The sequence below is a fragment of the Protopterus annectens genome, chromosome 2.part2, assembly GCF_019279795.1.
Source record: "Protopterus annectens isolate FY-2018-M chromosome 2.part2, PAN1.0, whole genome shotgun sequence".
NCBI lineage: Eukaryota > Metazoa > Chordata > Ceratodontiformes > Protopteridae > Protopterus > Protopterus annectens.
In genome coordinates this window covers 665905583-665926787 of record NC_056730.1, presented here as the reverse complement: position 1 = coordinate 665926787, position 21205 = coordinate 665905583, and the positions used below count along the sequence as shown (strand labels likewise).

The 21205-nt window shown below is 41.3% G+C and overlaps 1 protein-coding gene across 1 annotated transcript in view; it reads right to left on the bottom strand.

Annotated features, from left to right (window-relative positions):
- Positions 1 to 21205, bottom strand: part of ATRN (attractin) — a 2639854-nt gene that overhangs the window by 1764559 nt on the left and 854090 nt on the right. Inside the window, exon 10 of the mRNA XM_044064458.1 lies at positions 18429 to 18547. Within this exon, the coding sequence (XP_043920393.1) occupies positions 18429 to 18547 (119 nt within the window). The remainder of the gene's footprint in view (positions 1 to 18428; positions 18548 to 21205) is intronic.

Here is a 21205-nt window from a genome sequence, read left to right as displayed (position 1 = left end):
TTGTCAGTATAGATTGTGATGTAAAACGCTTACTAGGATTATGTCGGTTTTCATTTGTATAAATGAATGACTGCCTATGTTTTAAGTGATGGTTTAATAAAGATGTTTCTTGTTAAAAAAGGCAGGAATTAAATAATTTATGTAATGTTGCTTAGGTTATATGACATATAGCAATATATGTTTAGTAAAATGTTTATATTAATTACAGTGTGACTAATTTTATATGAATGTAAATGTGTCTGTGTCAAGTGATAATTCAATAAAGATGCTTGGGAGAAAAAAGCTACCAGTTTCTCAGTTTTTGCATTTTTATTAAGACTCTTCCAACATATCCTTAGCTACCATAACAGACTACTACTTCATCCATACACCTAAATACTTATGTCCCACAAACATGTTTACACCAAACTGTCCTTGTCTGGATTAACATGCAACAAAATATCAGCTGCTAATAAACTAACTTTTCTTGATTAGGCTGGAGAAGTTGTTTGACCGCAACTGAGCTACAAAATATAAGTATCTTTTGATTATTTTTACAGATTACTGTTTTTATAATTTAATATATATAAAGCACTTTGTCTATTCAGAATCTTCACAAATCCTTATCTGTTTAAAAACTTTCATTTGACTCTGTAGTGCTTTGCTGTCTCAGGCTATTGTATAAACTGAAACATTTACTCTGTGTAATTATCTCTTGGCTAGTGGGGCTGGTTCTTTTGTGTTCTTGTAAAAAAAAAGTTGTTGTTCTGGTCTTGCCCTAACTTTGGTAGGATCTCTGTCTTTGCACACAGTGCAGGCTGGAGAAGTTGTTTGACCGCAACTGAGCTACAAAATATAAGTATCTTTTGATTATTTTTACAGATTACTGTTTTTATAATTTAATATATATATAAAGCACTTTGTCTATTCAGAATCTTCACAAATCCTTATCTGTTTAAAAACTTTCATTTGACTCTGTAGTGCTTTGCTGTCTCAGGCTATTGTATAAACTGAAACATTTACTCTGTGTAATTATCTCTTGGCTAGTGGGGGCTGGTTCTTTTGTGTTCTTGTAAAAAAAAAGTTGTTGTTCTGGTCTTGCCCTAACTTTGGTAGGATCTCTGTCTTTGCACACAGTGCAGGCTGGAGAAGTTGTTTGACTGTAACTGAGCTACAAAATATAAGTATCTTTTGATTATTTTTACAGATTACTGTTTTTATAATTTAATATATATAAAGCACTTTGTCTATTCAGAATCTTCACAAATCCTTATCTGTTTAAAACTTTCATTTGACTCTGTAGTGCTTTGCTGTCTCAGGCTATTGTATAAACTGAAACATTTACTCTGTGTAATTATCTCTTGGCTAGTGGGGGCTGGTTCTTTTGTGTTCTTGTAAAAAAAAAGTTGTTGTTCTGGTCTTGCCCTAACTTTGGTAGGATCTCTGTCTTTGCACACAGTGCAGGCTGGAGAAGTTGTTTGATCGCAACTGAGCTACAAAATATAAGTATCTTTTGATTATTTTTACAGATTACTGTTTTTATAATTTAATATATATAAAGCACTTTGTCTATTCAGAATCTTCACAAATCCTTATCTGTTTAAAAACTATTTTGTCCCATACTTGGTGGCTTTGCAGTTGCCCGCCCCTACTGTGACACACCTCCCAGTCTAGTGTCATTAGCTCATTCTTCTTAATACAGAGAGAACATTTGATAAGGCCTTCTGTTCCTCCTTTTTCCCTTTTCAAAAAGTAAAACAAAACTTTTTTTTTCTTTTTCGCCTGAACCTTCTTGTGTTCTGACTGTCCTTCTCAAACATATTGGAAATATACAATATATTTCAGAGCATTTGTTATAACTGATTTAAGTATTTTTTTCTGGCTTTTTGAATATTTACTGCTTAGCGACTGCATCTTAGCCTGTTTATACAGCTCTGCATTCTATTTAAACTGTTTTTGTGTTGATTAACTGTTTTGCACTCTTAAAAGTTATTTGTTGCTTAATTTTACCTGTAGGCTAACACACTCAAGTGTGCTAGCAGCTTAAAGCATTATAGCATTTACTGTCTGTTTTTTCCTTGTCTCTGTAAAAAAAAAAAAAACAAATCTCTTGTTTTCCCGCCTTACTGAACTAGAGTAGTCAGTTTCAGAATTGCTGATCCCTGGGCTTTGTTTTTAGTTCCTGTTACTGATCCATTGCCTTATTAGGAAGGAGGGAAGTTTCTTTGCTTACCAGTGGGAGTGGGAAGCACTGAGCAGCCTTTTGTCCGAATTGGTGAAGTTTCAGCCGGAAACTAGTAGTACGTTGGTCATTTTGGGCCAATTTCTATCTCCTTTCAGCCATCTGCTATAAAACACGCTAAACTCGCATTTTCCAGCTTGTACCAACTCAGCACAGATCCTCGTGGTGGCCTGCAGAGTGATCCAAGCAGCAGAGAGCTAAAGAGTGACTTTCTACCAGATATAAGTATTTTTGTGGCTTTCCCACTGTTATTAAGCTAGCGACTGCATTTAGCCTGTTTTACTGCTACTTTAAGTGATTTCTGCATTTTACACTGTTTATTGCACTTTAAGTTACTAATTGTTGCAAATTGTTTCTGTAGGCTACACACTAAAGTGCTAGCCGATTTACAGCATTTATAGCATTTACTGTCTGTTTTTCCTTATCTCTGTAATAAAACAAAAATCTCTTGTTTTCCGCCTTACTGAACTAGAGTAGTCCAGTTTCAGAGTTGCTGATCCCTGGGCTTTGTTTTAGTTCCTGTTACTGATCCATTACCTTATTAGGAAGGAGGAAGTTTCTTTGCTTACCAGTGGGAGTGGGAAGCACTGAAGCCTTTTGTCCGATTTGGTGAAGTTTCAGCCAGAAACTAGTAGTCCATTGGTCGTTTGGGCCAATTCCTAGCTCCTTCAGCCCCTGCTATAAAACCGCTAAGGCGCATTAGCGGAGTTGCCACTATTGCACACAAGAGCAGCGGCGGTTAAACAAGGTTAAACTATTCGGGCCATCTAAATTCCACTCTTCAAATTTTCCCTTAGAACTACCTTCCTCGAGCTGTACATCTAACCAGCATATCCTATAACTGAAAAGTTCATCTCTACTTGATTCCCAAGTAGACTATTCTCTATCTGTAAAGCCTAGCACTTACTCCTACAGTACTTGCACCTTGATAAAGCACTCTTATTATAGATAGTACCCCACCAGCCTAAAACCCACTTCCCCCGGAGCCCTTTGAAAGTCTCTTTATCTACTACTTCTAGTATGTCGAGGGATCAGTTGCTAGTGTCCTCTCCAGCTCAACTGGTGAACCTGGGAATATTGAGGCAATGTTACAATTGCCTCATGTACCTGAACAATCCTCTCCTTCTCCCACAAAACACAAATACATGCGAGAGATGCAACTATACGGCCAAACTGGAGGCTGAGCTCTCTCAACATAGGACTGGCAAGACCAGACAGGAGGAGAAGGTAACCACACACAATACATACCCAGTCACACATGGTACCATCACAACTTCAAATCATACACATACTCACACAAAGACATACTGGAGGCTCTGATCAAAATTTACCAAAACAGCAGAGGCCACCAAAGCAGACACCCAAACAACTACCACCTCACGACCCAACACATGCAACACATAGACCACACAGTCAGAGTGTCAAACAGTCACAGCCCTTAAGGCCAAACAAAATGCCAGACACACTTGTCATTGGTGATTCCATAGTCAGACACACTGGCGTCCGCTCACCAGACTAAGGAGAAGGTCACAGTAAGCTGCCTGTTGGGCTAGAATCCGCCACATAGCAAGCACTCAGGTCTCTCAACAGCAGGTACAAGTCGACTCAGTCATTGTCCACGCTGGTGTCAGCGACCGAGGCGTACCTCCTTGGACTACATGAAAGGGACATCGAGGGCTCTCTGATTATGTAGCCCAGGCAGGTATGACCCTGACCTTGAGCAGTATCCTACCTTCACCTAGAATGATGCCACAATACAGTGATAAGATGATCAGCTTTAATAATTGGCTTAAATTCTGGTGTCATTCAAAGGGGATCAATGTCTGTCTGCCTGGGATGACATGCTGGACAAGCCACGCTGCTTGAGGCGGCTTGCACCTGTCACCCTGGGCTTCCGGATATTGGCAAAGGCTCTTGCCACCCCCATAGTGCCTTTTTAGGCAAGGCTCAAATTCTAAACCTACCACCCTAGAACACCAAAAGGAAAAAACTAAGGGTAATGCTGCTCAATGCCAGAAGTCTCACTCTCAAGATGCACGCACTCGAGGCCCTTCTCAATATGGAGAACATCGATGTCTGTGCTGTGACAGAAACCTGGTTCAAGGCTCCTGAGAGCACCCCAGCACTAACAGGTTTCACCTCATATCATGCGTTCCGGCCCCAAAATCCGGACAACACCAAGAAAGGAGGGGAGGTGTCCATATTCATAAAGGACACCCACACCTCAAGGTTGGTGGCAACGCACGATGCATCGGAGACCATCCAGATGCAATTAACCATAGGCAAGACTGCTCTGCAATTTGTAGCATGTTACAGGCCACCCTCTCAAACTCAGGAACCTCACATGGCCTTCCTGAAAACATTGGAGGGATAAATGTATCTCAAACACCATCATACTAGGTAACTTCAACTACCCTAATATAGACTGGGAACACTACTCAAGCCGAACACTCTAACCCAAAGATTCCTGGAGTTCATAAACTCAAATGCCATGGAACAACTAGTCACCATCCCACAAGAGCAGAAAACATACTTGATCTCATCATCACGAACATGGGATCAAAATGTTCAACACCGGAAGTATACCCCTCACTGGTGAGATCAGATCATAAACTAATCTTGCTGGAGGTCCTCATCCCACCCCCACCTGAAACAAAAAGACCACAGTGAAAAACTTCTCAAAAGCCGATTTCACACTTCTAAAAACTAGTGTGGTCTACTTTAAGGCCCCTGAGCCAGTGGTAAACATTACTCAAACCGCTGAATTACTTACAAATGCCTTCTACCAGCACCTACAGGACTGCATGGATCAGGCAATCCCAAACAAAACTAAGACTCTCTGTACCAAAGGCAAGCGTCCAGTCTGGTGGACCCCAGCCATAAACAAGCTCTACAACAAAAGGAGGAAGCTACTACAAGATCGAGCAAAATCCTTGAAAGGTAAGACACCTTTGATCATTATAAGTAAAAAACTAAGAGCTCTCATAAAATCATCCAAGGCAAATTTTGAGAAAAAATGCCAAGGACTCTAAAGACAATCATAAGGCCTTCTTTAGCTATGTTAGAAACCTAGGAGGAAACTCCCAGATATGCTCAGAATTAGTTCAAAATGATGTGAAAATTACTGAACCTACACACATTGCTAACATACTGGCTGACAGGTTCAGTGCAAACTTCTCCCCTCCCCAATAGGAGAGATATCTATTCCAGAGGATTGTAGCCCCCAAACATCTCCAAGCCCAGGTGAGAACTGCCCTCACTAAGGCAAAAACACAGCATCCATGGGAGCGGATGGTGTCCCGGCTGTGTGTTTCATGAACTCAGCGAGGAATTAAACCCACAGTTAGGACAGCTGTTTAATCTTAGCCTCACCTCAGGATCACGTGCCAAGGGTGGCGCACGGCAACTGTGGTCCCACTTCATAAGGCGGTGCCTCCACAGACCCTGGAAATTACCCATTAGCTTGACAAGCCTTATCTGCAAAGCCATGGAGAGGATCATAATGGAACTCATAAATAAAGACATAGGGAACTTGCAGACTTTGGATCCAACCCAGTTTGGCTTTGTCAAAGGCAGATCCTGCCTCTTAAACTTGGTTGACTTTTGAGACAGTCACCAAGGCCATTGATGAGGAAAGGCAGTCCATACAGCCTACCTCGACCTGGCAAAGGCCTTGACACAATACACCACTCAGGTATCATCGAAAAACTCATCAGCTTGAATGTAAACCCATACATCACAAGATGGGTTGCAAACTGGCTAAGTGACAGAACCCACAGGGTCAGAGTTGCTGGAGCCATGTCAGACTCAAAGCCTGTCACAAGTGGTGTCCCACAGGGCTCAGTCCTGGGTCCACTCTTGTTCGGCATCTATTTTTCTGAAGTACAAGCAAACACGGGAGGGTTATGGCTGACAAAGTTTGCAGATGACTGCAAACTGGGCGCCATAGTCGAAAACACATCTGACAGATATCCTCCAGAAGGGCCTCACAGAAACGGATAACTGGTGCCAGAGCCATGGCCTGAAGTTAAACGCCAAAAAATGCATAGTCATACCCTTTGGGAAAAACAAGGTTACCCCTAGCTACCATATAGTTGGCAATCCACTGAGCACAGAAAATGTCATCAGGGATCTGGGGACCCAAGTTGACAGTAGCCTTTCGTTTGACACTCATGTTGCTAAAGTAGTTAGGAAAACCTTCTATATCGCCCACCTGATCATGAAGGGATTCACATCTAGATCAAGGGAGGTCATCGTCCCCCTGTACTCATCACTCATTAGACCTATGATTGAGTACAATGCCCCGTTCGGAATGTATCTGACCAGACACCTGCTGCAGCAGAAAGGCCCCAAAGTTTCTCACCAAAAGGATAAAGGGTCTCAAAAATATGTCTTATGCTGCCCAACTGAAAGAACTCCAAGCTCTATTCAGTCTCATACCGCTTGCTCAGAGGTGACCTGTGCCTGACATATAAGGCCATGTCAAACCCAGATTTGATGAATATGCTTCACCTCAAAAAATCTAGATCCCTCAGAACCACAAGGCGGAGACTTAAACCTTGACACGGTTATAAATAGAACGTGCTGGAGAGACAGATTCATCACCCAGAGACTCCCTATGCTGTGGAACAAAATCCCGGTATATGTGAGGCAGAGCACCTCGCTGGCCTTGTTCAAGAGGAATCTTGACCAATGGATGGGAGATCGCAGATATACCCCAGGGATTACTTCAGTGTCACTGCTTGACAGAGGCACAGAAAAATGATAGGCATAGTTTTTTATTCAAACTAAAGGGGTGGCGAAAGCCACATAACTATGGGCTAGGCTTATAAATGCCCTTGGGCAGATAGCCTAGTATGAACCTATGAACCTATACTGTTTAAATCCTTGAATTTGTGTCCCTTATTTTCTCTGCCAATGGCTATAAATGTACTTCTCTTCAAACAAAGTTGGTTGAAGAGGCACCCTCAACATGAGCTGCAGTGACATTTTTAAGGACAGAACAGACATGTTTTTTGTAGTTTATCATCCTGTCATTATTCTCTGAAAGTTAAGTCTTAAACAGATGACATTTTTACATAGGTATCAAATGTAAAGTTTCATATGCGTCTCAGCATCAAAAACTGGGCATATGCCGTTGTCATGGACTTGGTCTAAGCCTCAGCATACTGCATATAACTGGTTTCCATTAGGTAGTATGGCATACATGGTATGCCACCACACATCCAGAATACTCTTACTGAATTTCAACTTTTAGAAGTAAAAACTATATGAAATGTGTGTGTGTGTGTGTGTGTGTGTGTGTGTGTGTGTGTGTGTGTGTGTGTGTGTGTGTGTGTGTGTGTGTATGTTACATAAATAATTCACTTTTCAGGAAAAATATAATCAGTGGATTTATGACTTCTTCTAACACAAACTTAAAACTTGTATAAATTGAAGCATTACAGGATGATAACCTAACACAAACATGTTTAGACCTGAAATCACCAACGAAGTGCATTCTCTAGCTGTGTATAACGGCATGCAGTTCTGAAAAAACTGGTAGAATAATTCAAACACTGTGCCCAACTCTATGGTGTGGAGGGATGGAGTGCTGACTGGTACCCAGATGACCACAATTTCATTAGGAACTTGGCACTGGGGAAGTCGGCAGGGGAACATAAGTAGCATGCAATCTAGGATTATTCAGTGTAGATACGTGAAGAATTCTTATTCCTGGTGTCATGTTTTAATCAGGACATCATGCCAGAATGCTTCTATTTTGGACTGTTGACTTGGCATAACAATTTATCGGGTAACGAAGTGTTGTGGTTTTTGTTACTGTAATGATTACTGGTTCTAGGTTGTTTTAAGACCTTTATTTCATTTATGTTATATTTTGAGTGAAATAATTGGGTTGGGCGCGTTACCAGATTATTAGTTTATATGTTACTGACGGTAGCCTTTTTTTTTTTTGACAAGCAATCTTTTTGGGGTTTTGTTCTCTATATTGTGCCTTATTAAAAGGCTTTATTGATGGTGGGAAATGTGGCAGAAATAATCAAAGGTATTAACATGTTTGAAGTTTATGAGCTTTTGTAATGCAGTTCAAGCTATTCTGGGTTTGCCATGAGGAATCGAGAAGTGGATTTCATATTACAAGTGTCATTATTTCCACAACAAAGTTACATTACATTAGATCAACTATCTTACATAAAAGTACAGTTTTGTACCTACCATAAATGTAGATGTTCGAGTGCTAATACAGCTGCAGTCATAACAGATGGGTTATCCTGCCGTCAGGCGGGTCCTCGGTCGGCCGAATTCCAAAGTCTAGGTCTGGCGTCGGTTGTCGTTGCTTCCTCTCTGACGTCAGTGCGGCAGGGGGTGTAAAAGAACCAGCCGATGCCATCTTCTTCAGTTTTTCTTGCCCCAGATGTCAGGTGCCCCCAGAAGGAAGGCAAAACATAAACTTATGTAATAATACAATGTAAAATAATCACAAAACAGTAGTTTGCAAGCAAATACACCATAAAAGAATACCCCAATCAGGTTGTATGAGAAGGTGTTTGTCATAAGGCCTGTCCCAAGAGGGGATGGAGGGAGGGAAACCTGGACTGCAGCCGTATTAGCACTCGAACATCTACATTTATGGTAGGTACAAAACTGAACTATGTTCATCGTGCCTACAGCTGCAGTCATAACAGATGGGTAGCATCCCAAAGCTAAAAAGGGGTGGCAGGCACTAAGTGGAACTAGGAGGAGCAAGGATGCCCTGCAAGACTGCAGTGGCAAAGCCCGCTCTAGATTTAGAGTAAAGTGGAAGGTGATGGTGCTTGGAGAAAGTGTGCACAGAACTCCAAGTGGCTGCTTCCAAAATGTCCTTGGTAGGAACCCCCCTGAGGAAAGCTGCAGAGGTAGCTGTGGCCCTTGTGGAGTGGGATCTGATGCTTGAAGGCACAGTTTTTCCATGAAATGAGTAACAAAAGCGTATGCAGTGGGCTATCCATTTTGAGATTGTCTGTTTGGAGATAGCCTTTCCTTGAGCACCTGTAGCATAGGACACAAAGAGTTGCTCAGATTTTCTGAATGGCTTTGTCCTGTCCAAATAATAACGAAGTTGTCTGTGAATGTCCAAGGAATGTAGTAGTCTTTCCCCTTTGTTTTGTGAGTTAGGATAAAAGGTAGGTAAGTGGACAGTCTGATTCAAGGCTACACTGGATACTACCTTTGGCATAAAGGAAGGGTTGGTTCATAAGGAAACTCTGTCCTGATGGAAAATGATGAAAGGTTGCACAGCCATGAGGGCCTGTAGTTCCGAAACCCTGCGTGCTGAGGTGATAGCCAGAAGGAAGGCTGTTTTCCATGACAAATATTGCAGTTCTGTTGAAGCAGCTGGCTCAAATGGAGGTAGGGTCAGTTGTTCCAAAATGAAGTTGAGGTCCCAAGCAGGTACTGGTGGTTTCCTTGGGGGTTTTATATTCTTAGCCCCTCTGAGGAACTGTCTTAAGAGAGGATGAAAATAAAGGAGGATCTGTGTTGTATTGTGCAGAAATGGCTGAAGCATGGATCTTGATGGAGGAGAAGGAAAGTCCACTGTTTAACATCTCAGCTAGGTACTGTAATATTTGAGGTAAATTTATTACCCAAGGATTCTGGCCCTTTTTCTGATTTCAGGCACAACACCGTTTCCATTTGGCGGAGAAGGCTTTTCTAGTAGAAGGTCTTCTGGCCTCCAAGATGACATCCTGCACCTCCTTGGAGAGGAGGGTCTGTTGGGAAATCAAGGGATTCTCCATGCGGCTAGATTGAGGGTTTTCAGCTGACTGTGAAGAGTTTTGAAGTTGTGCTGGGACAAAATAAGAGGCACTGGAGGCAGGATCCATGGTGGGGAATGCGTCAGGTTCTTCAGGAGTGGATACCAGTGTTGTCTTGGCCAGTCTGGAGCAATGAGAATCATGCTTGGCCTCTCTGCTCTGGCTTTTAACAGAACTTTGGGCAGCAGAGGAAGAGGTGGAAAGGCATAGACTGTCAATGTTGTCCAATTGAAAGAAAGTGCGTCCACTTTCCAGGCCTGTGGATGATAGGTCCTTGAGAAAATTTTTTTCAGTTGGTAATTTCTGTGGGTAGCAAAGAGATCTATGTCTGGCTGTCCCCATGCCTGAGTTATCTTTGCAAAAACTTGAGGATACAACTTCCATTTGTGTGGATCTGTCATATTTCTGCTTAGGCTGTCTGCCAGTGTGTTTTCCTTCCCTGGCAGGAATTGTGCTTGAAGTTGGATTTGCAATTCCAGAGCCGTGTTCCAAAGGGACATGGCTAGTCTGCACAGAGGGTATGAATGAGTCCCTCCCCGTTTATGTACCACATCACTGTGGTGTTGTCTGTCCTTATCAATAGCTGGCCTGGATGCAGTAGGCCTTTGAAGGCCATAATAGCATTTTTGTACTGCTAGCATTTCCTTTTGAGTGATGTGTAGGTGCTTCTCTTTTTGGGACCATTTTCCCTGAATGCACTGATCTGTCATGTGCGCCCCCCAGGCATAGTCCGAGGCATCTGTTGTGATGATTTGATTTGCTTGAGGCATGCAGAAGGGGAGACCTATGTTTCTTTGGCATGCTTGAGCCCACCACAGAAATTCCTTTTGAAGACATGGAATGAGTGGTATAATTGTTTCCAAACTGTGGCTGTGTTGAGACCATAAGTTTTTTAGGTACCACTGAAGTTTCCTCATATGCAGCTTTGCACATGGGATCAGCAGGATGCAAGATGCCATGAATCCCAGAGCCTGCAGGACTTTCCTTGCAGTCAAGCCTGGTGAAGGTTGCCATTTTTGCTGAAGTATTGAGATAGTTGCCCTTGCTTCTCTGGCGTGAGGTAGGCCATCTGGGTGTTTGTATTCAAGCTGGCACCCAGGAAAATTATTGTTTGAGAGGGTATTAGTTTTGATTTCTTTTTGTTGACTGTGTATCCCAGAAAGTTCAACAGTTTTATTACAAACGCCAGGTGTTTCAGAAGTATGTGCTTGCTGTCCGCTTGGATCAGGCAGTCGTCCAGATATGGGTATATTTGTATCCCTTGAAGTCTGCAGAAGGCAATTACTGATGCCAGGCATTTCGTAAACACTCTGGGCGCAGTAGATAAGCCAAAGGGCAATGCAGAGAATTGATAATGGGTTGAACCTGCAAGAAATCTGAGGTATCTTCTGCAATCTTGTCTGATAGGGACATGCAGGTATGCCTCCTTGAGGTCCAATGTTACCAGCCAAGACTCCTTGCCCAGCATGGGAAGAAGCTGCTGTAATGTGAGCATCTTGAATTTTGGTATGAGTAAATATGTGTTTAGAATGGATAGGTCTAAAATAGGTCTCCAATCTTTGTCCTTCCTTGGTACCAGGAATAGTCTGGAATAAAAACCTTGACCCTGTTCTTTTGCAGGTACCTCTTGAATAGCTTTCATGTCCATGAGAACTGAAATTTGTTTTTGTGCCTCTGCCCTTTGATTTTGTGGCAGGTTTGGCATGCCTCTCATTTTTGGAAGGGTGTGAAAGTGGAATCTGTAGCCTCTGTCTATAATGTCCAGGATCCATTTGTCTTTTGTGACAATATGCCAATTTTTCGAAAATAATGCCAGTTTTCCACCTAAAGGTGCTGCCATTAAAGCTTTGCTTGGCATGAAAAGGGGGAAGTCATTGTGTCTGCATTCTGAATGACTGTGATCTATCTTCTCCACCTCTTGGTGTAGGTGCTTGCCATTGTCTGGCTCTGAATGATCATTGAGATTGCCCTCTACCCCTCGGGCGCCTGTATCTGCCCCTTTGAGGTCTGTCCGTGGCTGGAAAGGACCAATTTTTTGAAGGCCAGTTTCTGCTGAAATGTGGAGGTTGTACCTGTAGGAAATCTTTCACTGTTTGCATTGATCTTGCCTTTTCCTACATTTTCTTTAGTACCTCCTCAGCTTTAACACCAAACAATACATCTTTTTGAAGAGGTGCATCTAGTAATTTAGCTTTGACATGATCTGGTAAGGTTTGCTCTTTGAGCCAAGCATGTCTACGTATGACAGACCCTGTAACAGCAGCTCTGCATGAGGCCTCTAAAGCATCAAAACCACACTGCAAGGTATGTTTACCCACTTGCTCTGCACTATGCAACAAATCCTGCAAATTCCTTTAAATCTGGTTGCTCGGGTTGTGTCATTTTGCTTTTCAACTGAGATAACAAAAACTGTTGATACTTTAACATATGGAACTGACAGTTTAATGCCCTCATGGCTAAAGTGGCCGAGGTGTACACCTTTTTCCCCTACCTTTCTAAAGCTCTGGAATCTCTCTCTGAAGGTAATGGGTTTTTAGCAGTAGAGGCCTTAATTCCCTTGGGACCCTGTGAAATAGTTTCTGGGTCAGCAGCATGGCTTTTGTATAGGAACTGGTGTGAATCAGGAACCCGGTAATACCTGTCAGGTTTAACAGGAGCTGGAGGTAAAGAATCTGGGTTGAGGCTGGCTTCTGTGTACACATCATCTAATATATCCAAGACAGGAGGGATAGCCAGAGGCCTGTGCTGGGGAAGCAAGAGAAAATCCCTGAGCCTTTTCTTGGAATCTGAGTAATCTTGGCCTTCCCAGTGAAAGTGTTCCCTCAAGGTATGTAGGGTTTCCCCAAAGGAATAGTCCTCAGGGGGAGAGACCGAGGGAATGGACTCCTCAGCATCAGAGTCTTTAAAAGGGGAATATGAATATTCCTGGTCTTCAGAATGTTCTGAGGTAATAGAGGCTTGATCTGAGGAAAGGTAGTCTTCCTCCAATCTGGGCCTTTTGTCCGAGGGGGGTTGAGAAACCCTGATAAGAGTAATCAAATCCTCAGCCATTTTGAGCATCTGTTTTTTAGGCATGGGGCCTTGAGAGGGGGTCTGTGGACCTTGTTTTTTAGTTTTCATGGCTGCTTTAGATTTTGTGAAAGCCTTAATGGAAAAGGAGGAAGGCCTGAAGACACCTTGAGAAGTGGCAGGCCTGTCTAAACTCTGAGTTTCCCCGCCAAAATTGGCATCGGTATCTGTAGTCGGAATGGGGGCCGAGGAGCCTGCGACCTCGGGCACAGAAGACACCGGTAATGAAGCGTCATCGGTACTCAGGGGCTGTGTAGGCGCCTCGCTGAGAACCGGAGCACCAGTAGTCTGCTTTAGCGTAGTGTCGGTAGAAGTCGCAGACCTCGTATGTCGGTCCTTATCTTTGCGTCTTTTACTGAAAACTGAAGTCGGAGTATCTGACGACATAATGTAATTAAATTTTTTACCAAAATAGTGCTGGGCGAACTCTGCCCGATGCTTAACAGTGCGTTTGTTGAACCTAGCACAAAAACGGCAGGCCGAGACGTCGTGGTCTGGGCCTAAGCAAGGAATACAGAAAGAATGGAAATCCTTATGCGGTATTTGCTTCCCACATGAAATGCAATTATTAACTTTGTCTGACATCGGTCTGAGGCGAGAAAAGTTTCCCCAACGGGGTACTTAGCTTTCAAGAAGACTTCGGCTGAAATATTTTCGTAAATCTCAGGAGCTGTTCGACCGGCACTTGCGAAATGCTTCTGCTTCGGGCACCGTGCGGCAAGAAAGACTGAAGAAGATGGCGTCGGCTGGTTCTTTTATACCCCTGGTGCACTGACGTCAGGGAGGAAGCGACGACAACAGACGCCGGACCTAGACTTTGGAATTTGGCCGACCGAGGACCCGCCTGACGGCAGGATAACCCATCTGTTATGACTGCAGCTGTATGCACGATGAACATCAATGATATTAATACAAACGTCTGTCCTCCTCATCTTTACCACTCTAGCTTACATCACCTGCCCACAGACAAACCCACTACCTCTCAATCTTAAATTCCACATAACACACATCCACGCACTCACAAACACTATAACCTCCCTATAAGTCCCTCATTATTCAATGTCAAGACAACACAACATATACAACTAAAGCTTACACTTAACAGGCACAAAAAAGATATCATATAAATATAATATGGACATAACACACAAATTAAAGCATATACTAATGATTACAAAGAAATTATTACGCTCTGGTGACATGCACCCTAACCCAAGACCTAATAACACCATACTTACACATAAGCAACCATCAGACCAACTATTTCTTAATATCAACATTAGGAGTATAGCTAAAAAACTAACTGGCCTTCATGCAAGTATATCCCTCTATTCCCCAGACATTATTACCATAACTAAAACCTGGTTAAAACAAACTATCCACAATGAAGAAATAACTCTACCAGGCTACAATATCTTAAGACTTGATAGGGTAAATAGAAAAGGAGGTGGTGTTGCTATACTCTCAAAAAATAACCTTAATGTCCAACCACTGCAACCCTCTTTCCCTAAATTTCAGAATGCAGAATCCATCGGTGCAGTTCTAAACCTAAAAAAAATCAATATCATCTGCTATATTCCCCCCAGGAAACAACTCTATTCTTATAAAAGAAATCTTGCACTTGGTATCAGAAAATTTACCTCAAGAAACCATCCTCCTGGGTGACCTTAATACTGACTGGCTTGCCTACAATTCTAATAAACCCTCCGTCCGTATTAATCTGCTAGAATTTACTCAATTCGTACAAGAATCAACTAGAATAGACAAAAAATAAGAGACAATCTATTCTAGATTGGACACTTGTTAATGGCCCTAAACACAACTACCAAGTGGGATGCCTCCCAGATGGTCTTAGTGACCACATACCTACCTTGCTTATACGCAAACGGACCAACCTAGCTAATACCATTGTCTTCAGACAAATTAGGAATCTTCGCAATTTCTGCCCAGCAGAGTTTAAGCCATCTTAAAAAGATGTCAATGGGATACATTGAAAACTCTAGACCTGGACCAGGCAGTTGAGTACTTCAACAACACTTTCACCAATATCCTTAACTCAGTCCCACTCAATGGGAAAATTCGAGTCAGGGCAAACTACGTACCATGGCTAAGTAGAAACACAATATCCTTACTTAATTCCAGAGATAAAGCCTGGCAAGTCTGGAAGAGAAACAGATCCATCCTCATCAGAAAGAACCATCTTCGACTAAGGAACCAGGCCAAAAAACAAATCAAACTAGATAAGGAAAATTTCTAACACAAAAAAACAGACTAAAAACCCAAGAGACCCTATAAAGTTTTGGCAATCAATTAACTCCCTATTTAAAACCCGGCAAAACAAGCACCCGAGCTCTCACTTCCACCAATAAATATAGCCAACATAGCCTCTCTATTTAATGAGTAATTTACAGAGTCTATTATTGCGCTTTCCACCAAATTACACCATAACACTGGCCATAGCCCAAAAAAAAAAAAATCACCAGTTAACATCCCACCTTTTACCTTCTCTCCTGTTCCTACCTCCTCAATTCAAAAACTACTCATGAAATTGAAACCCATGACCCTGGCTGCTGATGGTCTAACATGCAGAGTTCCTAAATATAGCTGCAGATGCACTAGCCTATCCAATCTACATTCTTATCAGTTGTTCTCTACAAGAATCCTACGTCTCAGCCCTCTGGAAAGTGTCCCATATTATATCACTGCACAAAGGTGGCAACTCATATGAATTCTCTCACTACCACCACATTGCTATTCTTCCCCACCTGTCTAAACTGCTTGAGAGATGTGTACACACTCATATCATGACATTTCTGCTTACACACAACCTCCTCTCCTGTTCACAGCATGGCTTTCGACCTTTTCATAGCACTAGTGCAGCCCTTCTCTCATTCACTATGTTAATGAACATAGAAATAACCACAACTATGTCTCTCCAGTCCTCTGAGATCTTTCCAAGACATTTGACATGGTGTCCCATGCCAAACTACTTGACATCTTGACTACCCTCCTCTTTTTCACCCTCAGCTACTGCCTGGTACACACACTATCTCTCAAACAAGAGCCAATTTGTTCTATGGGAAGGTGAACTATCCCCCCCCAATTTCCAACAACCATAGGAGTACCTCAAAGCTCAATATTCGACCAATCCTCTTCTCCTTATTCACAAATAATCTTCATACCTCCACCCATCATGCAACACTCATACAGTATTGCAGATGATTCTACTCTGGTCTGCTCAGTCCCCTCACTAACAACCTTGCAACAGATGACTCGAGAAACTTTTAACTTTGTAGAAGCTTGGAAAAACAATATTCAACTTATTATAAACCCCAACAAAACTAAGTTGCTTCTATTCCCATACACTACAGCTAAAGCCATCCCCTTCCTTTCACCATCATGTCAAAACAAGGTACCGTTATCTCTCCTCCTCCTCCTAATACCAAACTACTTGGGGTTAAGATCAACAATCTACACTTTGATATTCATATCTCTCAAACCATCAAAAGGTTCATAGAAAATGGGAATTTTATACAGGCAAAAAAGGTTCCTCACTGATCAGGCACGAGTCACCCTTGTAAAAACCCACCTGCTATCCACCCTTCTATATGCAGACCCACATTCTTATCTGTACCAGAAAAAATGACCTTGCAAGACTTGAGTCTTGCTATAATAAAATTGCTAAGTTTGAAAATAACTCCAGTTTCAGGACTCACCACTGCCAGGCCCTAAGGGACCTAAATTGGCTTGAACTCCCCCCAACTTTTTCTACATCAGCTTATCACTACTTACAATATTCTAAAACACCCTGTGAAAGCCCCTGCTCTTAGCCATCTCTCGATTCCCTATACTGCAAATTGCCCTCTTCGCTCAAATGAAAAACCTTTACTCTGCATTTCCAGAGAAAAAGTACTGCAGGGAAAGCCTTACTCTCAACATACCACAGCTAAAGCCTGGAACAGCCTTCCACCTTTACTGACAATCATCTCCACTATCAGACAGTCTAAAGTCTCACTTAAAAATCACATGACTAACACCTGGTTTTGCTCTTGCATTTCACCTGCCTAGCTAGATTGACAAATGGTACCTAATCTAGGTGGTATGATTTAAGCTGACCAGCCATGCTACCTATTTTACCTCTATCCAATGTTATTACTGAAGTAACATTTAATATTTTTATGAATCCTAATTATGTACAAACTTTTTGAATGTCTACATTTCTTCTATGCCTATTTGTTAATCATTGTTAGTTTTCTGTATTTTAGTATACAAATGTCTACCATTGTGTGTTTGAATGACTTGATGTGGAGCTTTTCACCCCGGGCCTGTGTCCAGTCAGAACTTTCCAGTAAACAAATGTGAAATACAATAAATAAATATGGCTCACCTGGACACAGATGATGACATAAATGAACAACATGCAGCAATGGGGCTAGGGACATGCGCTAGGCTCCTCCCAACCTCCTTTGGCAATAGTCCTCAGAACAGATGTAGCTTGCTGGAGATGACATACAGAAAAGTGAACATATCCTCTCTCTAGGAAGAGGGCATTAGAAGTTCTTCTAGCACTCAACAATGCAAGTCAGCTTGCTGGGGTGAAGTGGTGAGACTTGCATGAAAACCTCCCGATGGCTGCTTAAATGATGACCCCTCTCAGGTGTACCTTGCTCCCTGAGAAGGAAAGGGCCAACCAGCTAAGATGGTCGCCAAACATATCTATATCTAGTTATCTACATATCCACATCTATATCTAAATGTATGTATACATATATATTTTCAACATAAACACTATATATATATATATATATATATATATATATATATATATATATATGTGTGTGTGTGTGTGTATGACAAGCATCTATGTACATGCAAATTATCACCGATTCACAAGAACCGCACGTCATATATTCTTTCAGGCTGCATACAAAAAGGTACCTACATGCACATTGTGTGTGTGATTTATGATGGAAAAGTTTAAGCATGAGAAGGTAATTTACAAAGCAACTCAAATGGAAACACTCTGTAGAACAAGATATCTGTGAAATGACAATGGAAAAAAAATCTGAAGAGCTGGGAGGGGAGAACATGTATAGCAGCCTTTTTGAAGTGGTACAGTCAAATAATTACAGAAACCCAAGATAAGGGTTATTTCATAACTTGACACTGAGCAGTAAGAATGAGGTAAACTATTGGATATCTGGGAATAGCATAAACAAGATTCATGAAATATGGAAAACTGGGTGAGATGAGCAGATATCTGCAATCAAATCACATTTAATACGTTAGCTTTACAACTGAATGCCAAAGTTAAATCTACGCAATGGGAAGGGGATACTTACTTGGCTGTTGGTACAATTACTACTCTTGGACACACACTCTTCACACCACTGGCAACCAATAGTGTTTGCTGTACAGCTGTAACAGTCTGTGTACTCATGGCATTTCTCATCATCAGCACCTGAAAATAAATCATACTACATTAGTAAAGCACATGTAGAAGTTTATAAAAAAAGAAAGGCAACAAAGCAGCATCATACGATGAGTGGAAATTCTGACAATTACTGAATTACTGCGTTATTTAACATTTTAATTTTGAAAAGTTGCAATCTGACATATAACAAAAAAATACCACTGCATTATAACTCAGCTATATAAAGTATCTAATTATTTCATTATCAAAATATTCTTCAATCTACTCTTACCTTGCCCTCAGCAGCATTCACAGGTTGTCACTTGCATTACTCTTCAACAAATAGCCAGTGGATCTTGCAAGTGACTTAGCAATGGTGAATCATGTCTCTTGCTTCCAAGCTTCTAAAAATGATCTGTGAGAGATGAATTTGTGAATCTGCACGTGGAATTCTATCATGTGTTAAGAGGTGTTACCCCAGAGGAAATTATAGGTCTAAAGGTTTAAAAATGGAATATAAGATAGCATAAGAGGATCCTGAGCGCTAGTATTATTTAAGGATGCTTGCAGTAAATCAGATCCAACTGAAAGTGGTTACTCCATGAAGCTGGGTCAAAGGCAAGAAAACTGCGATCTTCAAGAATTAAACATAATGACAGGGATGGTTTACAGCTATTTAGGCTACGAAATCAAGACAAATCATTCTAATTACAACAAAACAGGTATGCAAACCAGAAAGAAGTACTGTTTATACTTTAGTTCATAGCTAGGGACCTATCAGTAGTGGGGAGCGATTCTGACTGGGAGATGAAACTGGACACGATAAACACAGGAAAACTGATGCTTCTCTTTGATAATGTAAGTCACTGCACATGCATTTAAGCTGTACTGTGCTCACCCTACTCATTGCTTTGGTTGACTTACTGATGACCTCTAACGAAAACAAAACCAAAGATGTAACTCGTTACCTTTTAATATAAACCCTGCGTTACAATCATAGATGACAAACCTAGTCAATCAATAAAGTAGGAGGCAAACAATGAAAGCTTTAAAACTTATATAAAGCAAACCCAGAATTTCATTAATCACTGCGCCTATTGTCTGCAAAGTGGTAGTGAGGTCAGAATTTAATAAGTTTCCAACTCTAAGCCACAGCTAGGGTGTAGCCAGGAATCTGTAAGTTGTACTCAGTGGAGTTTACTGACACGTCCCCACAAACTCACGTGGGAGAGTTACCATTCGATGAAAATTATACTGCTGAATGTAATTCTTCTCATCCTTGATTCCCTGAAGTGAGCAGTCACTTAAGATACAGTACAAGTAAGCCTGCGTCATTATACAAGGATCACAAATTCCACTAGCAAGTTCACTGTTTACAGGGTTCCTCACTAAATTCCTCATAGCCCTCTTTTTTCAAATATCTTTTATTTGATATTTAAACTTTTAACAATGACAACTTTGAATATATACAAAACAATAACAGACACTATAAACAAAATACTATGTACACAATAAATGCCACATGCCAGATAAAGTTTGAAAAACTGATGAATAGATGTAATTAACATTAATAGTACAATTTAGAGATTTATTACAAGATGCATTTTTTTTTAGTTTTTCCCAATAATTATTATATTATAATAAGAATGTCTAGTGTTGTCCATTAACTTCTTACTACACAAACTTAGTGATACCTGCCTTGAGTGTCCTCCTTTTGAAAAACAACTATATCCTCCCATGTTCTAGTTTCTTAAAGAGAAACAAATGCCCCTAAATGCTTTTAAGTTAAACTGCTAACTATTAGAACCTGATGCTTAATATCCAAGCATTTTCGAGAAACAAAAATTGACAACATTGCAGCAGAAGGATAAAAATTATGTACATAGTCAGTACTAATATAATACAAAAATTATAAAAAGTTCCTCATATTATTAAGTATTCTCCATTACAAATGGATCATTTTTGCATTAAAGTTTTTCAGCAATAATCCAAAGTTTCCAGTTCCTCTGCACAGGCTGCTGGCTGAGATAAAACCCTGGCATATTCAACTGGTGGGGAGTTGAACACTTCAAATTATCACTTAATTGTATAGGCGTCAATATCACCTCCACCTAAAATGTTGCCAAGAGACAGAAAGATGAATTTTAGCCATGTCCTCACTGTGGTCGCGTGGGTTTCCTCCGGGTGCTCCGGTTTCCTCCCACATCCCAAAGATATGCTGTAGGTGGATTGGACACACTAAATTGGCCCTAGGTGTGAGTGCCTTCTGTGGAAGGTTGGGTGCCAGGCTGGCAACTCGACACTGTAAAACTCCACTGCCAATCATGAGCGGACAGGTGATCCGCTGTGGCGACCCCTAACCAGAAAAAGCCGAAAGAAGAAGAAGATCTTTAGAGGAAGCAAGACTCCTTACTTACATTAAGTAATCATCTGAGACAGAATGAATGCAGTCATAAAAATGTGTGGTCTATATAAAGGCAGCAAGGCACCAGAGGTGCTCTTCTCTTAATAGAATTCTACAAGAAAATCTGTTCAGGGTCAAAGCACGTCTTACCTTGCCTACAAGTCAAACATTAATTTGCAGATATGTTAGACCTTAAATAACCTGGTTTTGAGACATCAATAGATACTGCAATTAAGACTCCCCTCCAAAGCACACCATGTTCTACCCGAGCCAACTTCAAGCACTACCTGGATCAGACAATC